Source organism: Rana temporaria, chromosome 2, assembly GCF_905171775.1.
Source record: "Rana temporaria chromosome 2, aRanTem1.1, whole genome shotgun sequence".
NCBI classification, from domain to species: domain Eukaryota; kingdom Metazoa; phylum Chordata; class Amphibia; order Anura; family Ranidae; genus Rana; species Rana temporaria.
This window is the reverse complement of record NC_053490.1, coordinates 363,581,407-363,605,975: the sequence shown is the minus strand read 5'-3', so window position 1 is coordinate 363,605,975 and position 24,569 is coordinate 363,581,407. Positions and strand designations below refer to the sequence as shown.

The following is a 24,569-nucleotide window of genomic DNA, read 5'->3' as shown; positions in this document are numbered from 1 at the left end:
CACACTCGTGTTTAGCAGAAGGAGATCCTGTCCAAATGGAGCAAATCTCTGTTGTCTCTGGATCGCCAGATTCAGGTAAGCCACCTAGTCAGAGTCTCTGAATTGGTGGCTGAGATCCCTGACTCTTCAGTCCGGGAAGTCGTTTCTTCCCTTCCAGTGGATGGTGATTACGACAGACGCCAGCCTCACAGGTTGGGGGGGCGTCTGGGGGGTCCAGTCGCCCCAGGGTCGCTGGACACAGGAATCCCGTCTGCCGATCAATGTCCTGGAACTTTGGGCGATCAGGCTATGCCTCCTCGTGGTCGAGGAGGTTGCAAAGTCACCCAATCATGATTCAGTCCGATAACGCCACGTCCGATGTCACTCACATCCTGCAGTGGGCGGAAAGAAGCGCGCCGACTCTGTCTTCCGGGCGTAGAAAACTGCCAGGCAGACCACCTGAGTCGCCAGATGCTGGACCAGGGAGAATGGTTGTTGCATCCGGAAGTGTTTCAACTCCTTTGCAGGAGGTGGGGCACACCGGACGTGGATCTCCTGGCCTCAACCAGAAAGTGTTGAGGTTTGTGGCCAGGTCCAGAGATCCCTGGGCAGACACGTCAGGCACGTTGGTGGCCCCGTGGGGTCAGCAGGGCTGTGGAGTCGGAGTCGAGGAGTCGGAGTCGGGGGAAATTTTGGGTACCTGGAGTCGGAGTCGGCAAACAATGCACCGACTCCGACTCCGACTCCTACTAAATTTAGATTGGAATAAAAAATAAAAAAAAGCAAGTTTAAATGTCCCAATTCACAAAAAGTTATAATTAATGACTTCTCTACTGTAAGAATAAAGACCAATGCATGCAGTGCCTCACGTAACCACAAAACGAACACGTTAAGTGACCGTGAAGAAGCATGCTTTTCATGTGCTTCACTATATGGCACGCAACGCACAATTAGGAGCTGCAATACTTATACTATCCATAGTGTTGTGTTCTGCTTTTACAGGGAACGCAGCATCCATGTGTAACCTAGCCTCTCACTGATGAGGGATTAAATAAATATGTTTTTTGCAGGACTAGAGAGTGAGACACTTGTATAAGTGAAGGGAATGGAGGGCCAATAGTTCAAGACTGAAGCTGTAAATCATTGGGAAAAACTGCTGTCATTTAGCTAAGGCTATAAAAACTTGTAAACTCCGATTGTTAGCTTAAACTTTAAACATGACTATGGGATTCTCCTAGGGAAATCATGTTTTAGAATAAATGCCCCTTCCTGGATCCTCCCACTGCCCTATGTTTTGTTTTTGTTCTAAAACAACCAAATAATGTGGTTTGTATTTTTGAACTGGTAAAGATCCTGTTCCTGATGTTTATGCCTGCTGCTACTATCCAGCCACTTGATTGATTAAAGCGGGAGTTCACCCATAAAACAATTTTTCCCCTTAGATGGATGCTCGTTTTTTCTAGGGGAATCGGCTAGTTGTTTTAAAATATGAGCAGTACTTACCGTTTTCGAGATGCATCTTCTCCGCCGCTTCCGGGTATGGGTCTTCGGGAGCGGGCGTTCCTTCTTGATTGACAGTCTTCCGAGAGGCTTCCGACGGTCGCATCCATCGCGTCACTAGTAGCCGAAAGAAGCCGAACGTCGGTGCGGCTCTATACTGCGCACCGACGTTCGGCTTCTTTCGGAAAATCGTGACGCGATGGATGCGACCGTCGGAAGCCTCTCGGAAGACTGTCAATCAAAATAGGAACGCCCAGTCCCGCAGCCCATGCCCGGAAGCGGCGGAGAAGATGCATCTCGTAAACGGTAAGTACAGCTCATATTTTAAAACAACTAGCCGATTCCCCTAGACAAAACGAGCATCCATCTAAGGGTAAAAAGTGTTATGTACGGGTGAACCCCCGCTTTAATAAAAAAAAAAACAAAAAAAACGTTGTTTTCGTTGTGTTTGTCTTTTGCTTAAACTGTGCAATACAGTAGACTGTTGGCTTCCCAGCCAGTAGTCCTGTGGTAGGTTGCGTTTCTTTCCCTCAAGGAATGTATAAAATACATTCGCATATTAATACAGAGGAGTCGGAGTCGGAAGTACATAAAACTGAGGAGTCGGAGTCGGAACATTTATCTACCGACTCCACAGCCCTGGGGGTCAGTATCGGCTAATTTATGCCTTTCCCCCATTGAAGTTGCTTCCTTGGGTGCTCCGCAGAGTGGAGGCCGAGGGGATCCCGATGATTCTGATCGCTCCAGACTGGCCTCGGCGTCCTTGGTACGCCGATCTCCTACGCCTGGTGGAGAATGCACCCTGGCGGCTGCCAATGCAGGAGGACCTTCTGTCTCAAGGTCCCATACTTCATCCTGCTTTACAGTCGCTGGCTTTAACGGCATGGCTATTGAAAGCCAGGTACTAAGGGACTGGGGTCTTTCCGACTCGGTCATCTGAACCATGCTTAGGGCACGGAAGTCTTCTTCCAGGAATCTCTACCATCGCACCTGGAAGGTCTATATCTCTATGTACGAAGAGATGGGGTGACGTCCACGAACGTATTCGGTTTCCAGGGTCCTGCTGTTTTTATAGTGTGGAGTGGTTTAGAAACTTGCCTTAAGCACCATTAAGGGACAGATTTCAGCCTTGGCTGTGTTCTTTCGGCAGCCCATTCTCTGGTGAGTAGCTTTTGTGCAGAGGGTTCGTCATATACTCCCCCCCCCCCCCCCTTAAACCACCTCTTCCTCCATGGGATCTGAATTTGGTGCTCTCGGTTCTTCAGGAACCTCCCTTTGAAAACATCAGAGAGATTCCTCTCTTGACACTATCTCAAAAGGTGGCCTTTTTAGTGGCCATTACTTCTGTCAGATGTGTTTCTGAAATGGCGGCCTTGTCTTGCAAGTCGCCATACTTGGTCCTCCATAAGGATAAGGCGGTGTTGCGCCCGCAACCTTCCTTTCTTCCGAAGGTGGTTTTGGCCTTTCACCTTAACGAGGATGCATCCTTGTGTCCTTGGCCGGCGCTCACAGGTGTGTAAGGCGGCGACTTGATTGTCCGTTCACACTTTTTCCAAATTTTGCAAGGTTGATGTGAGTGCATCTTCAGATGCTTCCTTCAGGCCGCAAGGTTTTGCAGGAGGCTGTTTAAAGTTGCACCTCCTCTGTTGAGGAGCTCTGCTTGTTTTGGGGTTAAGTTGTTTGTTTTTACTGATACTGTTCCCACCCCTCGTTTTTTGACACTGCTTGGGGACGTCCCATATGTCAAGACTTGTGAAGGACGATGAGAGAAAATAGGATTTTTTGTACTCACCGTAAAATCCTTTTCTCTGTCGTCCATGGACAGACACAGCACCCGCCCCTCCTTTTTTAGGTTTGTACTGCTTGTTACGAACTGAGACTGCATGCTGCAGGGAGGAGGGTTATGTCCGGAGGGACTGTCCCCTGGGCGGGGCTATTCAACTCTGTTAAAGTAACATGTATTTAAATATGTAACATGTTCTGCCTAGTCCTCTCCTATGAACAGGAACATAACCCATATGTCAAGACTTGTGAAGGCTGTGTCCGTCCATGGACGACAGAGAAAAGGATTTTACGCTGAGTACAAAAAAAAACTATTTTTTTTTAGATCAGTTTTATCTTCAGCTCCAGGGCACTGCATTGGGTGCTAACTTTTCCCCTTGTTATGCCAACATCACAATGAGATACTGGATGTAATTCTCAATTTGGAAAGCACAATCCTTTTGCCCAGCACATTGTGTAATACGGTAGGTACATTGATGATGTCCTAATCATTTGGCTTTGCACGACAGAACAGTTTTTTCCTCCTTTATGTTCCATTGTAATAATAATGACCTTGGTCTGAAGTTTACTCATGTTATAGATCCAACCAAACTAATTTCTTTTGATTTAGCTGTGTAAATGTGAATGGTCCCAAAAACATGTCAAAAGTGTCCGATGTGTTCGCCGCAATGTCACGGTCACAATAAAAAAAAACGCAGATCGCCGCCATTACTAGTAAAAAAAAATATTTAATAAAAATGCCATAAATCTATCACCTATTTTGTAGACGCTATAACTTTTGTGCAAACCAATCAATATACGATTATTGCGATTTTTTTTTTTTTTAACCAAAAATATGTAAAAGAATACGTATCGGCCTAAACTGAGGAAAAAAAAATGTTTTTTTTTTTTTTTTTTTTTATTGTGATATTTATTAAAAAAAGTAAAACATATTGTGTTTTTTTTTTAAATTTCGCTCTTATTTTGTTTATAACGCAAAAAATAAAAACCGCAGAGATAATCAAATACCACCAAACGAAAGCTCTATTTGTGGAGGAAAAAAACATAAAGATTTAGTTTGGTTTGCAACAGCGCTGAAAACTAAAAATTGGTCTGGGCAGGAAGGTGAAAATGCCCTGTATGGAAGGGGTTAATCATGTTCATAGATTAATCATTAATTTATTGTTCTCCTACAATTATTGTGCACAATTTTTATTTATATACTGAGCCGGATGTCAGATGTGTCATTAGCTCATTTAGAATTTGGCTCCTCCCTTGCCCCTGAAGACATCTGGTTTTCAGTCCTTTTAGAATTGCATTGGCTAATCTTGTCACATGACTTAAGAAGGCGCAGGAAGCAAAACATGTCATCATTGTGATAGCACTTCACCTACCAGCTTGCCCCTCCAAGTGTCCACACACTAGTGATTAACGCCTGTAGTTGATTCGGCGCTGTGATTGACATCATCGCTAGTCCACGGTCTCGCAGCCTTTCTTCACATCCTCTTGGTTTCATCCATCGGCGCTGTGATCCCACAACAGCTCGTCCTGTCTGCTGGGTGGCTCCGTTGTCCAGGTCCATTGCCCCATCAGACACATCTCTCCTTTTTTTGTGGATTCATAGTAAGCAGGCTCAGCCACTGTATTTGTTTATAAATTTGACACTTGCCTTGGGTGAAGCTTTTTAAAATGTGTATAACGCAATAAACACAATAAAATGGGTTTTTACAAAAGTTGGTGTGCCATTAAGTTATGTTACTGTCGCATACCATCCAATTAGGATTACACTATATGGATCTAAGCACTTTTGGAATATAATTTTTGCAGCTTGATCCGTAGTGATACTGTATTACTCAGGGGAAGTGATCAGGATATTTTATTTATTTTTACACTCTGCTTATAATAGTGCTGATCACTGTTCTAAGCAATAATTTTTATGGCATTCCTTGTGTTCTATTGTGAAAGCTGTGATATGATCACAATGGTCCACAGCCAGTGGCTATTCCACAATGACTGGCTATAAATTAAAGTCACAGCAATCTCGTATTACCGGGACCTTCCCATGACAATGATCTGTCATCCGCTGTGTTTGGTGAACACATCGGCTGACCGATCGTGCAGCAGTGTGGCCTGTGACTGGGAGAACGTCATGATGTCCACCCAGGATGGGAAAGATCCCACTCGGCCATCGTTTGTAGGCTGGAGTTGGGCTTTAAAGTGTAAATAAATGCATAACTGTTTTGGATAGAGTGAAGGGGTGTGTGTATGATCAGCTACCTGCTTGTAAACATGGGCTTTGCCTGACTGTGATAGAGGTTCCCTGAGTTGCGCCCAGACAAATGAGGGCACCAAATGTTTACAAGCAGCACCTGATGGAATAGCCTTGCCAGCGCTTACTTTCGCAGTTTTTTTCTGCATACTCCATTTGCCTGGTCCTTATCTGTTGGGGGGTTATTGTCTTTTTTTTTAACACACAATGTATGTAGCCACAGGATTCAACTCAGGTTTTTAGAATGGTAGTGTTTTTTCTTTATATTACGATGAGCATTGACTCACCCTTTACTCCTACATATTTTATAGGTAATGCCTGAGGCTTCAATCCCCTATACCCCACTTCGGGTAGATTCAGCAAGGATTCCAGATTTTTGGCTTTACCGATGTCTGCGAAGGTTCAGTGGATTTCTTGCTCATATCTTAGCATTTGGGTTTACAATATTTCTAATAATTCTTGCTCGACCTGGGACTAGTGAGTATTATTAATGTTTAGCATATACTTTATACGTTACAATAAATTTTATATTTTCTCCTCTCACCTTCCAGGATGGCACACCTGAAAGATGAGGCTCCTCCCTACAGTAAACACAATCAATTGACAGCTGTTTTAAGTCCCCACCCTTCCCCTTGATCCTCAGTTTTTGAAGGGCTGAACTAACCTGCAGGCTGAGTCATTCTCACAGGCCACCCAGAAACTGTACTAGCGATCCGGTCACAGGGGAGCGTGAACCGCTGCTGCGACACACCGCTCAGCAGTGTTTGCGCCTCTTGTCTCCCTCCACATGCAGGCGAGCTTGATTGCCGGTCTCTGGTATGGGCCAGCGGAATGCAGAGGGCAGCAGCACAACACTGGAGAGGGGGAAGCACTGGAGGAGATGCCGACCCAGGTGGCAGCTGAGAAGAGTGCTCATAGAGGCACCAGATTGCTACATTATGGGCAAGTGTTGCAGCAAGCGAGTGTCTGGCTAACCACCTCATGATGCAGGAGGGTAGGGCATGCCGGTGGCTGCAGGCAAATTCAAGTTGGGGCTTGATAAGTGCCTTCTCTGAGGGGAGCTCAAAGTAAAGGCAGAGTGCCCTAAGGGGGAAAGAGGCTGTATATTTGCCACAACCACCCCTGGCTTTTGTGGCCCTAATCGATCTCTAGGTCTGTGCTCGTTAGGGCCTTAGATGCGGGGAAGGTTGAATTTGCTCCCACCTGCGTATGAGCTAGCTATGCCTACTCAGACTTGGGGAACGGAGGTAAAGTAGGGCAACAGGTACTACAACAGTGGTGTGTTAATTCACCTTAGACTTCCATTATTTAAAATTACCGGGTTCCTCATGGGTGGATGAAAAGTTAGTATACAGTCCAGGCTTTGCCTATGATAGATTTTTCCCTTTGGAGGGTAGTTTGTACATGAATACACCATGACTCTGCCCTTCTGCTTTATTTTGCTACACATCTGAAATGCACAACATTGAAGATTGTGTTTTTTTATGTCCTATATTTACTGCCATATTTTGCTGCCCATCAGAAAATGGTTTGGTGTTTTTTATTTTTCATTTTGCTTTACCTTGATGAACTGCAGAAAAACACACCAGTGAAGTTTGTTTTTAATGGTTTATGCTTTGCTGCACAGCAGAAATACACAACATTGAAGATTGTTTGTGTCTTTTATGTCCTAATATTTATGGCATTTTTGTTGCACACCAGAAAAACACAATATTCAAGGTTGTTTGTCTTCTCTGGTTTATATTTGGCAGTGCAGCATAAATGCAGATCATTGAGGGTTGTGGCAACTCTGATCATATTTGTTATATTGCTGCTAGAGCTGCACGATTCTGGATAAAATGAGAATCCAATTTTTTTTGCTTAGAATAAAGATCACGATTCTCGCAGCGTAATCTTTCACATTATACAAAACAATTTGGCTAACTTTACTGTTTTAGTTCTTGTTAAATTGTATTAAGTGTATTTTTTTCCTAAAAATTGCGTTTTAAAGACCACTGCGCAAATACCGTGTGACATTAAATATTGCAATGACCGCCCTTTTATTCTCTAGTGTAACTGCTAAAAAAATATATATATATATTATGTTTGTTCTAAGTAATTTTCTAGCAAAAAATACTGATTTTAACGCTATAGCAACCAGTGCTGTAGAGTCGAGGAGTCGGAGGAGATTTTGGGTACCTGGAGTCGGCAAACAATGCACCGACTCTGACTCCTACTAAATTTAGATTGGAATTAAAAAGGCAAGTTTAAATGTCCCAATTCACAAAAAGTTATAATTAATGACTTCTCTACTGTAAGAATACAGACCAATGCATGCAGTGCCTCACGTAACCGCAAAACTAACACGTTAAGTGACCGTGAAGAAGCATGCTTTTCATGTGCTTCACTATATGGCACGCAACGCACAATTAGGAGCGGCAATACTTATACTTTCCATAGTGTTGTGTTCTGCTGTTACAGGTAACGCAGCGCCCATGGGTAACCTAGCCTCTCACTGATAAGGGATTAAGTAAATATGTTTTTTGCAGGACTAGAGACACTTGTATAAGTGAAGGGAATGGAGGGTCAATAGTTCAAGACTGAAGCTGTAAACCATTGGAAAAACTGCTGTCATTCAGCTAAGGCTATAAAAACTCCTGTAGTAATTACATGTATGTTGCCTTTCTTTCCTTCAAGGAATGTATAAAATACATTTGCATATTAATACAGAGGAGTCGGAAGTACAAAAACTGAGGAGTCGGAGCATTTATCTACCGACTCCACAGCCCTGATAGCAACACGTGTCAGAAAAAGGCCTGGTCTTTAAGTGGTTAAACTGACCTCATTTACAGACAGAAGTTCATCCCTTTGATCTAAAAGAACTAAATGTTACAATGTATTTCTTTTCTTCCTCTCAGCACTGAGAAAATATTGATAAGCATTTGCCATTTTTGACAGCTCTGAGCAGAGAAGGCCCTGCACTGTTTACATAGAATCATGGACTTGTCTGAATAAGAGGGGTGAGGGGTGTTGAATCGAGATTGCAAATATCGTTTATTTTTTTTTACGATTAATCGTGCAGCTCTATTGCTGCATATTGAAAATACACAACATTGACAGTTCTTTATGTCTTTTCTGTCCTATATTTATTGCCTTATTTTGCTGCACACCAAAAAAACATTGGTTTCAAATTGCCTTTCCTTGCTGCACTAAAGAAAAATGCAACGCTGAAGGTTGCTTGTCTTTTTTGTTTTGGTTCTATTGCTACATAACAGTAAGGTAGTCATCAGGAAAAAGAAGCAGCTGGCAGCTCCATACCAACAAAAATATTTATTGTAAAGCCTTCACAGTAAGCACAGTCAATGACAGATGCAATTCGGCGATGAGTTCTGTTCACAGCACACATATATGTTGAAAGACATGGACATATATATAAATAACTATCACATGACTAATGTTACTCCTCCTATCAGCAATGCATTCAATTAAATGCATTAAAAAATTCAATTGGCAGGTGGAAAACAAAATCTTGCTATAGTACGACACATAAAATACAAACATACAAAAGCCCTCCTGATATATGAAGAAAAATACTATAAAAAATTCTATGAAAAATCATTTAACCACTTGCCGACTGTTGCCTGTAGATTTACGTCTGCAGACTGGCATGGCTGCGCAAAGGGACATACCGTGACCATGCCCACGGGGCCTCTTGTGTCCCGCGATTGTGTCACGGAGCTGAAGAAAGGGGAGATGCCTATGTAAACAAGGCATTTCCCTGTTCTGCCTAGTGACAGGACGGTGATCTACTGCTCCCTGTCATCGGGAGCAGTGATCACTGTCATGTCACTCGTAGCCCAGCCCCCCCCACAGTTAGAATCACTCCCTCAGACACACTTAACCCCTTCCTCGCCCCCTAGTGGTTAACCCCTTCCCTGCCAGTTTCATTTACACAGTAATCGGTGCATTTTTATAGCACTGATCGCTGTATAAATGACAAAGGTCCCAAAATAGCGTCAAAAGTGTCCCATGTGTCCGCCATAATGTCGCAGTCACTAAGGACTAAAGATTAAATGAAAGGGAACATGGAAAGTGCAGTTAGTAGACTCAAAAATGGGAAAATAAAAGAAAATGGCATCTGGGGAGGAAGAAATTAGAGTGGGGTAGCCAGGGTTAATCTGGTTGTTTAGGTTGGTCCCTATATACGGGGATTGGTGAACTGTTATCAGTAAGGGGGTGGAGAGACCCGGGCACAAGGTGTGTGCGCGGATCTCTCTACCAGTTAGGTGGGATGCTCCGAGGGGGAGTATCTCTGAGCGGAGGGGGGGGGTGCTATAGAGTTTAAATGGGTTGTGTTTTCTTTTTTTTTTATTCTCTCTGGTCAAGGGCAAAGAGTACAAGAAGATGGCGGGTATTTTGAGAGATGACTACAGCATTAAAAATTGTATCATATAACGTAAGGGGACTGTGCTCGCAGCATAAAAGGGGCCACCTTTGGCAGAAATTGCATCATTATGCTGCGGACATAGCTTTCTTGCAAGAAACGCATTTTAGGGAGGGAGGGATCCCTAATATGCCGGGATATATGTTTAACCATTGGTATCATGCAACATCACCTATTGCAAGGGGGGTTACAATCGCAATTAAGAAAACGTGCCCATGGGTTTTGATGTCTGTACAAGCTGACAGAGAAGGTAGTTTCCTATTCATTAAAGGAACAATATATGGACAGCGATCTACACTGGCGTCAATCTATGCACCAAATAGTGGGACAAGTAATTTTCTGGTTAAAATGTTGAGGATGCTGGAGAAATTTAGGGAAGGTTGTTTGATATTGGGGGGGGACTTTAATACGGTGTTGGATCCAAGCCTGGATACAACATCAGGGAAAACATCTTTATCATTCAGGGCCTTAAAACATTTAAAACAACTTTTACGCACCCAACACCTGGTTGATGGCTGGCGGGTGATGCATAATGGAGAAAAGGATTACAGTTCTTACTCTTCAACACATAAAATGTACTCACGTATTGACCTGTTTATGGTAGATCAATTTTACTTAGAAAAGGTAAGAAGTTGCACCATTGAATCCATAGCCATTTCAGATCATGCCCCGGTAACGTTAACACTCTCCCCGATTCAGATAGGTTATATAGAACGGACGTGGAGATTAAACAAATCAATATTGGATAATAAAAAAATAGTAGATGAAATGTCAGCTAAAATAAGGGATTATTTTGAAAGGAACACATCAAGGGAAGTGTCGGTCCAGGCAGTGTGGGAGGCCCATAAAACGGTCATAAGAGGAGAATTAATAGCTTACGGCTCCCACATAAAGAAAGAAAGAACTAAAGAAGTGACAGAACTACTAGAGAAAATTAATATATTGGAGATTAAACATTTGCACTTTGCCTAGATCGAAAAATTAATAATAAATGCAGATACTTTGCTCATAGGTTCTATGAGCAAGGGAATAAATGTGGGCGGCTACTGGCGAAACAACTTAAAAAACAACAAGAGTCCAGACATGTGCATAACCTATTAATACAAAACAAAAGGATAGTAGAAACGCGGGCCAAAGCGAGAAAATTTCATAAATTTTATGAAAACCTATATAATATCCAGGTACCCGACACCCCACAAATAGAGGATAGGGGGGACTTCAGACGGGAAGAGATTCGAGAGTATATAAGGGAGTTATCAATGCCCACCCTATCGGAAACAGTTATAGCAGAAATGGAAATGGAAGAGTTGAGCAGAGCAATAACAGCCTTGCCGACAGGGAAAAGTCCTGGTCCAGATGGAATGACAAATGCTTATTATAAAAAATTTTCATCAGAGCTGTTAAAACCGCTGTGTAACTACTTCAATGCAATTAATACAACTAATCCACTGCCTCCAGAAGCCCTACTGGCGTATATTACTGTAATCCCAAAAGAAGGGAAAGATCCCCAGAACTGTGCCAACTATAGGCCTATTTCACTGCTCAACTCAGACACTAAACTGCTGGCCAAAATCCTAGCTCTGCAATTACAAGAACATATTGGGGCCTTAGTTCACCCAGACCAGACAGGCTTTTTGAAAGGACACGAGGCAAGGGAAAATACCATCCGGGCACTTCACCTTCTTCATTGGATGCAATATGGGCCAGAGAAAACCCCAAAGATCGTACTATCAATGGATGCTGAAAAAGCCTTTGATAAGGTGAATTGGGGTTTTATGAGTGAAGTTCTGAGGGGGGTGGGCTTGGGAGACCGTATGATGGGATGGGTAATGGCTCTTTATGCGGGCCCAAGAGCAAGGGTCAAAGTAAATGGCACAATATCTGACTACCTTAATATACGAAACGGAAAGAGACAGGGTTGTCCACTTTCACCATTAATATTCGCTTTAATATTGGAACCATTCCTCTGTAGGATTAGAAGTAACGGGGAAATAGCAGGGACATGCATTGGGGATGTGGAACATAAAGTATCAGCCTATGCTGATGACCTATTATTATTCTACCTTTCAAAACCACAGACAACAGCTCTAATGCAGGAAGTGGATAGATATGGGTATCTATCTAATTTTAAAATCAACTTCGAAAAATCAATACTTTTACCCAGCCATGTACCTCAAGAGATGGCGATGATATTGAGGAGGGCGTACCCCTTTGTATGGAAGAAAGATTCCTTGTTCTATCTGGGGGTTCATATCACCGCGGATCAAAAAATGTTATATAGCCCTAATTACGTACCCCTATTGACTAAGATAGTGGGGGATTTAAAGATATGGACAGGGCATTATCTGACATGGTATGGAAGAGTGAGTGCTATTAAGATGTGTACATTACCCAGAATTGTATACATATTACATACAGTCCCTATCAAATTACCCGAATTTTTTTTTAAACGGATACGAAAGGCATTCGTAGCTTTTGTGTGGAATGACAAACGACCAAGGCTGGCCTATGACATCTTGCGTAGAAGTAAGGTAGAAGGGGGAATGGGGCTTCCAGACGTATCGGTATACTCTAAGGCAATGTCATTGGTTCGAATCTTGAACTGGTGCCACGACTCTGCTAATAAAATGTGGGTCCCACTAGAAAAGACAATAGCGTGGAGGGACTTGGCAGGGGGCCCCTTGGATCCCGAGTATATCAAGAGGACTTTCGAAGTGGACATCCCCCTTGACCCTGAATTCTTTGATAATATGGGACAGGTTGAATAAAATGGGCTAATATTCACCCCTGGTGTCCCCCCTGGCTCCACTGGAGGGATTCCTATGGTTTCCACCGGGGGAGCGGGGGGGGATTCCTGGGGGCATGGGGCCGAGGGGGAGACACGCCGCATGTGGAAAATTAGCTCCGCAGGGAACCCTAGCAACCTATCCGGACTTGGTCACAGCCCTAGGGAATATCCCCACAGCAAGATGGAGATACAATCAAATGACAGGATTTTTTAAAAAGATGGAACCCCCATTGAGATCATTAAACTCAATTACGGTGTTTGAGGGTCAATGTGTGCATTTAATGGACGCAAAGCATCTGTTGTCTCAGATGTACAGATTGATACAAGGTTCCAAAAAGAGTAAAGTACCATACTATATTAGGGAATGGGAAATAGAATTAAATAAGGTACTGTCAGACGAACAAATAAAAAAAATGATTAAATCAACCTATTCCACATCGATAAGCTCGTATGTTCAGGAAATGGCCTATAAATGTATGACAAGGTGGTATAGGACACCAGTAAGGTTAAATCAGATGTACCCAGCGGTAGATGCCCGGTGTTGGAGAGGGTGTGAGCAGAGGGGTACATTTCTCCACCTATGGTGGGAATGCCCCAGAATTAAAATATTCTGGGAAGCAATTGCACCGTGGATTGAGAGGTTGACCCCTATACCGGTGGAGTTTACGCCCCTATGCTTCCTATTCCATGGAACGCCTGGCCCTATTAAAACCTACAGGAAGAGTATTACACCACACTTACTAAATGCAGCGAAATCATTAATCCCCAGATTTTGGAAACAGACCATCTGCCCAAATCTGGCAGATTGGAAAAAGGAGGTTAATCGGATAATGGAAGCCGAAAGGTGGATTCAAATAGTGAAGGATAAAAAAGGGAAATTTGATACGACATGGGCAGATTGGATACACTATGCACCTGAAATGGGCTAAGGATAAGAGAAATGGAATGGGGAAAGCAGGGAGCGTAATAGATACGTGTGGTCCCCAGGGTAGTCATATATGGTTTTAACCACTTAACCCCCGGACCATATTGCTGGTCAAAGACCAGAGCACTTTTTGCGATTCGGGACTGCGCCGCTTTAACTGACAATTGCGCGGTCTTGCGACGTGGCTCCCAAACAAAATTGGCGTCCTTTTTTTCCCCACAAATAGAGCTTTCTTTTGGTGGTATTTGATCACCTCTGCGGTTTTTATTTTTTGCGCTATAAACAAAAATAGAGCGACAATTTTGAAAAAAAATTATATTTTTTACTTTTTGCTGTAATAAATATCCCCCAAAAATATATAATAAAATTTTTTTTTCCTCAGTTTAGGCCGATACGTATTCTTCTATATATTTTTCGTAAAAAAAATCGCAATAAGCGCTTGGTTTGCGCAAAAGTTATAGCGTTTACAAAATAGGGGGTATTTTTATGGCATTTGTATTAATATATTTTTTTTACTAGTAATGGCGGCGATCAGCGATTTTTTTTTTCCGGTACTGCGACATTATGGCGGACATTTCGGACAATTTTGACACATTTTTGGGACCATTGGCATTTTTATAGCGATCAGTGCTATAAAAATGCATTGGATTACTATAAAAATGCCACTGGCAGTGAAGGGGTTAACACTAGGGGGCGGGGAAGGGGTTAAGTATGTCCCTGTGTGTTCTTACTGTGGGGGGGGGAGTGGCCTCACTAGGGGAAACACTGATCCTCTGTTCATACATTGTATGAACAGAAGATCAGCATTTCCCCTGCTGACAGGACCGAGAGCTGTGTGTTTACACACACAGCTCCCGGTCCCCGCTCTGTAACGAGCAATCGCGGGTGCCCGGTGGCGATCGAGCCTGCCGGGCACACGCACGGGAGTCGGGGGCGAGCGGGGGGCGCACGCGTGCCTTCGGCGGCGCGCACGCGCCCCTAGTGGCCGCTCGAAGAGCGGACGTATAGCTACGGGCTCTCGCCCAGGAGAGCCGACCTGCCGCCGTATAATGACGGTGGCTGGTCGGCTAGTAGTTAAATATGATGATTAAGGAGCTAGAACATGATCATTGACCAGAGATGATTTTTTTTTTTTTTTTTTTAAGCCTTGATAGAGTGGGTAGGATGTCTGCCCCGAACTAGGAGAGAGGGAGGGAGGGTAGTCACGGTGAAGTGGGGAGGGGTATGGGGTGGGGAAGTGGAGAGTGGGGACTATGGGAGAGAAGGGCCTTAAAGCAGAATGAGGATAGAGGTGGTACACTGTCACCAAAAAGACATTATAAAACCTTTTTTTTTTGTGTTTTTTTTCCTCCTCTTTATCTTCTTTTTCTTAAGTTTTACCATAATATAGTTACAAGGGGGAAAAGGGGAAGGGGGGAGGAGGGAGAAGAAGGGGGGGGGGGAGGGAAGAGGAGGGAGGAAGGAGAGAAAAGAATAGTTACAAGGGGCAATATTGGTCCTTTGGAAGTAGGATGGTGGGTTTTCCATCTCTCCGCTTTCTTCCGGGGTATAAAAGGGTATAGTAAGAGAATAAATGATTTAGGTAGAGGGAGGGGACGGAGCAGACATCCCCCACCACAATGAGGGGGGATCAGGAAGAGGGGAAGTGAATAGAAAATTTTCTTCCCTTTGTTTTGTTTTGTTTTTTGGGGGGGGGGGGGGAGAGGATAATTGATAAATTACTGATATGATAATTGTAGATTTTCACTGCAATGTTCAAGTTTAATATGTAAATGATGGAACATAAGAATGTAAAATGTTGTATGGAATATTGTTAATAATAATAAAAAACTTTGATTATAAAAAAAAAAAAAATAATGTCGCAGTCACGATAAAAATCGCAGATCACCGCCAATACTAGTAAAAAAATATATAATAAAAATGCCATAAAACGATCTCCTATTTTGTACACGCTATAGCGTTTGCGCAAACCAATCAATATACGCGTATTGCGATTATTTTTGGTAAAAAGAAAAAATGTAAAAGAATACATATCTGCCTAAACTGAGGATTTTTTTAAAATATATATATATATATATAATATATATATATATATATATTTTTTTTTTGGGGATATTTATTATAGCGAAAAGTTAAAAATATTGCTTTTTTTTTTCAAAATTGTCGCTCTTCTTTTGTTTATAGAGCAAAAAAAAAAAATCGCAGAGGTGATCAAATACCACCAAAAGAAAGCTCTATTTGTGGGCAAAAAATTACTTCAATTTTGTTTTGGGTGCAACGTTGCACGACCGCGCAATTGTACGTTAAAGCGTCGCACTGCCGAATCGCAAAAAGTGCTACATATCTTTGGTAAAAATAACCCAAATCAGTGTACCGTATATTATTTGGTCTGTGTGAAAGTTATGCCGTGTACACACGATCATTTTTTGGGTTGTAAAAAACTAAGTTTTTTTTATATGTTATTAAAAACGATCGTGTGTGGGCTTCAGAGCATTTTTCGGGTTCTGAAAAAACGGGCACATTTTTTTCGAACATGCTCTATTTTTTCACAACGTTATAAACGTTGTCGTTTTTCGGGTTGTAAAAAATGGTCGTGTGTGGCCTTTGACGTGAAAAATTTGCGCATGCTCAGAAGCAAGTTATGAGATGGGAGCGCTCGTTCTGGTAAAACTACCGTTCGTAATGGAGTAAGCACATTCATCACGCTGTAACAGACAGAAAAGCGCGAATCGTCTTTTACTAACACAAAATCAGCTAAAGCAGCCCGAAGGGTGGCGTCATACGAATGGAACTTTTTTTGTCTCAGCTAATCAGGAGGAGTGTACTGGATGGCTGAGAGGATCGTGGACATTGCTGGAGAGAGAAGGAGCTCAGGTAGGCAATTGGGGGGGGGGGGGGGGGGGGTTGCTACACACAGAAGTTTTTTTTATCTTAATGAATAGAATGCATTGAAATAAAAATAACTTCTACTTTTGCAACTCTTTTAAGACCAGACCTCATTCCGACACTTTTGTTTACAAGTACAAACCTGTATTTTTGCTAGAAAGTGACCCTCAAACATTATATATTTTTGTAGCAGAGGCCCTAGAGAATAAAATGGTGGGTTTTGCTAATTTTTATGTAGCAGTATTTGTGCAGCAATTTTTTGAGTGCAGTTTTACACACAAACGCATAAATACATTTTAATGAATTTCAATGCACACAGAGACAATATAATACCCATTTTTGGTAAAATATAAAATATGGTGATGCGCTGGGTAAATAGATACCAAACATACCACGCTTTAAAATTGAACACGCTTGTGAAATGGCAACAAACTTCGGTATTTAAAAATCTCCATAGGCGACACTTTTTAAGCCTTTATTGGTTACCAGTTTAGAGTTTCACTGTAGGTCTGGTGATAGAATTATTTCTCTCGCTCTGACGTTCACATCGATACCTCACGTGTGGTGTGATCACTGTTTGTTTGCCTATGGGACCAACGCGTGCGTTCGCCTTTGCACAGGGGGACGGGGGCTCTTTAAATGTTTTATTTATTGCTGGGATATTGGTACACTGACAGATGTTGATTGTCCACCGGTGGACACTAAGGCCCCGTACACATGAGCAGACATGTCCGATGAAAACGGTCCGCGGACCGTTTTCATCGGACATGTCTCTTGGGAGCTTTTGGTCTGATGTGTGTACACACCATCAGACCAAAATCCCCGCTGACAGAGAATGCGGTGACGTAGAAGACACCGACGTTCTCAAACACGGAAGTGCAATGCTTCCACGCATGCGTCGAATCAATTTGACGCATGCGTGGGATTTCGGGACGCTGGTTACATGTCATAACCAGCGGACATGTCCGATTAGGTGTACTAACCATCGGTGCTAAGAAACTTTTGTCCGCTGGAAACCTGTCCGCTAGGCCGTACACACGGTCGGACATGTCCGCGGACCAGTTTCAGATGTTGATGTCACAATGGAACAGTATTGCAGATATTTTTGTGTACTAGTACAGATGTTCATGGGGACAATGTGACAGATGCTTTGTGCACTGGTACAGATGTTATGGGACACTGACAGATGTTGACGTCACAATGGAACACTTTTGCATATGTTTTTGTGCACTGGTACAATTGTTCATGGGGACACTGACAAATATTTTGTGCATTGTGACGGGACACTGACAGATGTTTTGTGCACTGGTACAGATGTTTATGGGGGCACTTTGACAGCTGTTTATGGTAAACGTGACAGCGGTGCTTGGTGTTCTGTGTGTGGGGATCTATGACAGCTGTGTGTAAAATAATTTCTTTCACACAGAGCCGTCAAGGAGCTTTCAGATTCCTCCTCTCCTGTGGAGAACTGACAGAGACATGTGCCTCTGTTTACACTGTGAAGGCTATGATTGGACACAGCCGTCACGTGATCGGAAGGGCCAATCACAGTGCCCATATCTAGATCCCATCTTGTCTATGTCCTGTGATCACAGCCATCCCTGGAACACGCTGCAGCGTGGCTTTGCGGCAGCGAGCGTCCTCCCATTCTAAAGGGAACATTCCTGTATGTCCTCTCGGAATGACGAAAGGCCCTCTCTGTCATTTATGTGCAGTGGTAGGGTGTGAAGAAGTTAAACCAGATCGTTTTTGTTGACCATAGTAAAATCCTTATTTCACAGAACAAGTCTCTGATTAGTTTTTTTTTTTTTTTTGTGGTCATTGGAAGCGGTTAGAGACTGATAGGCCATTACTGCTAGGTGGGTGAGACAGTCAACATTGTTGACCTACAAAATTAACAACATGTTTTCTGATTCCACCTTTAAGAGCACACTCCATCTAAAGCAGAGAAGGTAGGGGCATCAGTGGAGCAGACCTGCAGGTCAGCCACATGATCCAGCTAAAGTTATTATTAAGTGGAGGTAAAACTCCTTGCAGAATCTGGCATTTGGTAAGAAGGTCTGACAAGCATTGGTCCCACCCTAAAGTAGGCCTGTGATTACTTGCTTATCCTCTCAGGTGTGCTGTTCTGGAAGGTGAGAGGAGAAAACCTACAGTTACACTTACCGGTTACTGTATTTCTACAAACCATCTAAGACGGCAGGCCTACTTACCGCCCATTGGAGTAGGAAAAAGTGTTGAATGGTAGGTGGTGGAATTATTCCCCTTATTAGCCAGTTTGAGAAGTTACTTTATGACAAAAGGGGAATGCTGTCAATTGATTGTGTTTCCTGTAGGGAGGAGCCTCTCATCTTTCAGGTGTGCCGTCCTGGAAGGTTTGTAGAAACAGTTACTGGTTAGTGTAACTGTAGATTTTCTGTTACTTTTTGTTATTTCTTTGAATATTGGCTGTTAATGTCAGAACAAACAAGGTACTAGGCAGGTCAACAGCACTGGGCTATCTCAAACTACATTGCATATACATACCTTGTTCACCTATTTCAATTAATATAATCCTAATATTTTTTGTTAAGTTAAAATCTATCAAATATAGCTAATGCCTACATGTGAAACATTTTTGTGTCCTTGCGTGACCTTAAAAAAAGGAAAAGACAGTAGCTCTTGAAAGGGACCCCTGTGTCATTAGCCCATGCACACCTGTGATTTGACAGTTCTGAACCTGGAAGTGCTCAGAGCTGAGCAGTTAAGATTAAACAGAAGTGATTGGGACACTTTCTAATTTTTGCTTTCATCCTGAAGTGGCCCAGACTTGAGAGTGGGGGTAAGCTGGCCTTTTAATAAACCTGTTAGAAAAAAAAAACTGCGCTGCTATAAAAAAACTGAAAATGATATGCGCCAATCGTGATATCTATAATCACATGTACTAAATTACAAACAACAAAAAAACGCGCTAATATCCCCCCCGCCCTCCAGTCCCCGGCAGCAGCTGGCGTGCGAAAACACAATAGAAAATAAACAAAAGAAAAAGCCTGTGACATGTACTAAATTAATAGAAGCGATCAGTGAATTAGGGCCCAGATTCTTATAGGACTTACGACGGCGCAGCGCCATGTACGCCGTCGTAAGTCCTAATCTGAGCCGTCGTATCTATGCGACTGATTCTTAGAATCAGTTACGCATAGATATCCATTAGATCCGACAGGCGTAAGTCTCTTACGCCGTCGGATCTAAACTGCAATTTTTTTTTGTCCGCTAGGTGGCGCTTCCGTCAGATTCCCCTTCGAGTATGCAAATTAGCTAGATACGCAAATTCCCGAACGTACGCGCGGCCGACGCAGTAAAGTTACGACGTTTACGTTAGGCTTTTCCCGGCGTTAAGTTGCCCCTGCTATATGAGGCGCAGCCAATGTTAAGTATGGCCGTCGTTCGCGCGTCAACATTTTTAAAAGTTACGTCGTTTGCGTAAGTCGTCCATGAATGGGGCTGGACGTCATTTACGTCCACGTCGAAACCAATGACGTCCTTTTCGACGTCATTTGGAGCAATAAACACTGGGATATTTGACGGACGGCGCATGCACAGTTCGTTTGGCGCGGGGATGCGCTTCATTTAAATGATACACGCCCCCTACCCGCCGAATTTGAATTCCGCCGGGTGATTTACGCTACGCCGCCGCAACTTTACAGGCAAGTGCTTTGTGAATAAAGCACTTGCCTGAAAAACTTGCGGCGGTGTAACGTAAATCGGATACGTTACCCCGCCGCACAGATATGCCCAATGTACCTGAATCTGGCCCTAGATGTGATGTCTAAAGTCACCTGCACTCCACTCACCACAAAGTAGACAGAGTGTATGAGATTGAGTGACTAAAACAATAAATTCAATAGGACAGCTGGCCTGTCCGTTAGAACTTATTTAAAAAGCACTATCCCATAAAGTGGGACTAACTAACCAATGACTGGTAACAGTGCAAATGATGTGAAACTAAAAAATCTGAAAAGTTAAACGTGAAAATTTGAAAATTAAGTAAGTATAAAGTCCAAATAGTCTGATAGCATTCAGGAGAAAGATCAAAACTCATCTCTTTTGATATCAAAGGAGACAGGAACAACAAGCGCCCAGAGGCGATTTAGTTTGCATGTGCCGCGCTATATAAGTTTTCATTCATTCATTCGTTCATGATCCAGGTGTTAGTTTCAATAGAAAATTCCTCTCCAAACGTGATGTCTGTGACTTCAAACAAACAAAAACACCCAAAGAAAAGTGATGGTCTCAGATAGAGAGAAGTTTCCTCCACCAATGAATATCCTGCCGCTTACCAGATTTCCTGATCTCGTTTAAAGGAGATAACAATCACTTGTGGCTTACACAGCCAAGGTCTCTATAACTCCCAACAGAATCTCTCCACTTCCTAGTTAGGTTAATTTCAGTGGAATTCGTAGCTCAGCAGCCCAGCAGTTCCATATAGTAGAGCAAAGAAGAAAGGCTCACATAGCTAATCAAACTAATAACTAATTAAAACCATAAAAAACAATAATCCACTCACATTTGTGTAAATAAAAATAGCATGTAAATTTTTGTAAAGCCGGCCGGCTCCCACAGCCCGTACTTTCCAGGACCTTGCGTTTGGTTGCGGTATTGTCAGCACGCCGCTCCTCCTTACGTCGTTTCGTCACAGATGACGTCGTCCAGAGGCACGAGCGGCGCGCTGACTCGCCGCTATTTAAATTCCCCTACACTGGGAATGCCCAGCTCAAAGATTTGGTAGTCCCCAGCACTGTTACCACCATTTTGAAATAGGGCAGATATGCCAATAGTGTTAAGTTACTGCGGATATACAACATTGAAATTGGCCGCAAAACAAATTAAAATAAAAAGTTGGAAAGAGAATCCGTATTGTTGGACAGAAAAAGAGGATAAAAAAAATACCAAAAAAAATCGATGTTAATCCACTAAGGCAAAAATATTAAAATTAATAAAGATAATAATGTTGGGTACTAATTATTGTGGCTAAGCCTACGTCATGGCTAGGGAATAGCCCCCAAAGCCTTTGACCATTGTAAGTAGCAAAGCCAATCAAAAACACAAGTACTAATTAGATATTTTTCCCAACCCTGCATATGGGTATTGTAAAACCTGTGTGTGAAAATAATACTTTTATTAACTAAAACAAAAATATTGATGATATGCACAACTCCCTCTATTCTTATTACAAAAATTACATATGGGCTTACAACCCAATAATGGCCAATCAGGGGTTCAATTAACCTGCCTGGCGGTCTTCCCGAGTCTGACACGGGGTTAGATTTTCCTGCTGCGAGCGGAAACCCCGTGTCAGACTCGGGCTTGCCTCGCTAGATCCACAGGCAAAGTTACTTACCTTGTCCCTGGATCCAGCGATGCCACCGCGCTGTGTGAGCGAGCAGGACCTCGCTCGATTCACACAGTGCCTCCGTGTGACGCCGATCTCCGTTCCCTGCGACGTTACGACGCACGGGGACGGAGAACGGCGCCAAATTCAAAAAAGTAAACAAACACCTTACATACAGTATACTGTAATCTTATAGATTACAGTACTGTATGTAAAAAAAACACACCCCCCCTGTCCCTAGTGGTCTGTCCTGTGTCATGCATGTCATTTTATATAATAAAAACGTTTCTTTCTCCCTGCAAACTGTAGATTGTCCATAGCAACCAAAAGTGTCCCTTTATGTCAAAAATAGTTTTAGATCAGCTAAAAAACAGCGATAATAAATTATAATCACTTGCAGAATTGTGCGATAGCGATTTGTGGGGAAATTCGTCATAAAAAAAAAAAATAATGACAGCAACAATTCTGCAACTGAGCAAATTTCAGTGATTTTGATTTGATTACATTATTGAATAATTTTTATTATAATTATATTATTATTTGTTATAATTATTTATAATTATTTATTATATTATAATTTATAATTTTGTTTTTAAAAAAATGTCATACCCGGGATGCCTATTAGAAGCTTGTTTGGTCAGATTTAAGTGAGTTATTTCTAAAAATTACAGACCTACAATATAAAACGCCAAATTTCCTTGCAAATAATGGTACCGCTTTTAGCATGTTTTTTCTGACAGAATCATACCGCCAGGGAGGTTAAGCGGATGGCAACCCTGCCACATGGAACAACCATATGAATGAACCAATATGGATGAAGTCCACAATGGCCAAGATTGCCACACATTCTAATATCAAACAAAAAAGGAAAATGGTCAGGCTTGGGGGGCTATTCCTCTAGCCATGACGTAGGCTTAGCCACAATAATTAGTACCCAACATTATTATTTTTATTAATTTTAATATTTTTGCCTAAGTGGATTAACATCGATTTTTTTTTTTTTTTATCCTCCTTTTTCTGTCCAACAATACGGATTCTCTTTCTAACTTTTTATTTTAATTTTGTTTTGCGGCCAATTTCAATTTTGTATATCCGCAGTAACTTAACACTATTGGCATATCTGCCCTATTTCAAAATGGTGGTGACGGTGCTGGGGACTCCCGGATCTCTGAGCTGGGCGTTCCCTGTGTAGTGGAATTTAAATAGCGGTGAGTCAGCGTGCCGCTTGTGCCCCTGGACGACGCCTTCTGTAACAAAACGACGTAGGGAGGAGCGGCGTGCTGACGATACTGCAACCAAACAACGCAAGATCCCGGAACGTACGGGCTGTGGGAGCGGCCGGCTTTACAAAAATTGACACGCTATTTTTATCTACACAAATGTGAGTGGATTATTGTTTTTTTATGGTTTTAATTAAGTGCTAATAGCTTGATTACGCTATGTGAGCCTTTCTTCTTTGATCTACTATATGGAACTGCTGGGCTGCTGAGCTACGAATGCCACTGAAATTCCACTAAAATTCACCTAACTAGGAAGTGGAGAGATTCTGTTGGGAGTTATAGAGACCTTGGCTGGGGTGTAAGCCACAAGCGATTGTGATCTCCTTTAAACGAGATCAGGAAATCTGGTAAGCGGCAGTATATTCATTGGTGGAGGAAACTCCTCTCTATCTGAGACCATCACTTTTCTTTGGATGTTTTTGTTTGTTTGTTTGAAGTCACAGACATCACGTTTGAAGAGGACTTTTCTGTTGAAACTAACACCTGGATCATCAGACTATTGTGACTTTATACCTAATTTTCAAGTTTTTTTTTTAAGTTTTCAGATTTTTTTGGTTTCACATCATTTGCACTGTTACCATTGGTTAGTTAGTCCCTCTTTATGGGATAGTGCTTTTTAATAAGTTCTAACGGACAGGCCAGCTGTCCTATTGCATTTATTGTTTTAGTCACTTAATCTCATACACTCCGTCTACTTTGTGGTGAGTTGCAGGTGACTTTAGACATCACGTCTAGTGTTTAATTCACTGATCACTTCTATTTATCTAGTACATGTGATTATAGATATCACGATTGGTGCATATCATTTTCAGTTTTTTTTATCGCACCGCAGCTATTTTTTTCTAACATATGCTCTCTATGGTGTGTATCTCACATGGTTAGTTGCAGCAGCGTTATTGTGTTTTTATACACTTTTTTAATATAGTGCATTTTTTAGTCTGCAGAAACGCAGTACAGTCCAGTTAACATGGTTTCTTATAGTACACCTTCACATCTATGCGTTTTTCAGCCGGTGTGTTTTTGGAAAGGGTCAGGGATTTTTTTTCCTGCAGCACATTGCGTTTTGCGTGTAGTAGACTTAACCACTTGACCACTGGGCACTTAAACCCTCTTAATAACCAGACCAATTTTCAGCTTTCGGTGCTCTCACATTTTGAATGACAATTACTCTGTCATACAACACTGTACCCAAATGACATTTTTGTCCCTTTTTTCCCACAAATGGAGCTTTCTTTTGGTGGTATTTAATCACCGTTGGGTTTTTTATTTTTTGTGCTTTAAAAGAAAAAAGACAGAAAATTCTGTAAAAAAAAATATTTTTCTTTGTTTCTGTTATAAAATTTAGCAAATTTGTAATTTTTCTACATACATTTTGGCCAAAATGTAT

General features: G+C 42.2%; 1 protein-coding gene across 3 annotated transcripts in view; it reads left to right on the top strand.

Annotated features, from left to right (window-relative positions):
• LOC120927166 (cytochrome b561 domain-containing protein 1) overlaps positions 1–24,569 on the top strand; it is an 81,054-nt gene that overhangs the window by 18,932 nt on the left and 37,553 nt on the right. For all 3 annotated transcript variants that reach the window (XM_040337648.1, XM_040337647.1, XM_040337646.1), the window contains exon 2: positions 5,821–5,986. In XM_040337648.1, the coding sequence (XP_040193582.1) occupies positions 5,824–5,986 (163 nt within the window). In that variant the 5' untranslated portion in view covers positions 5,821–5,823. The remainder of the gene's footprint in view (positions 1–5,820; positions 5,987–24,569) is intronic.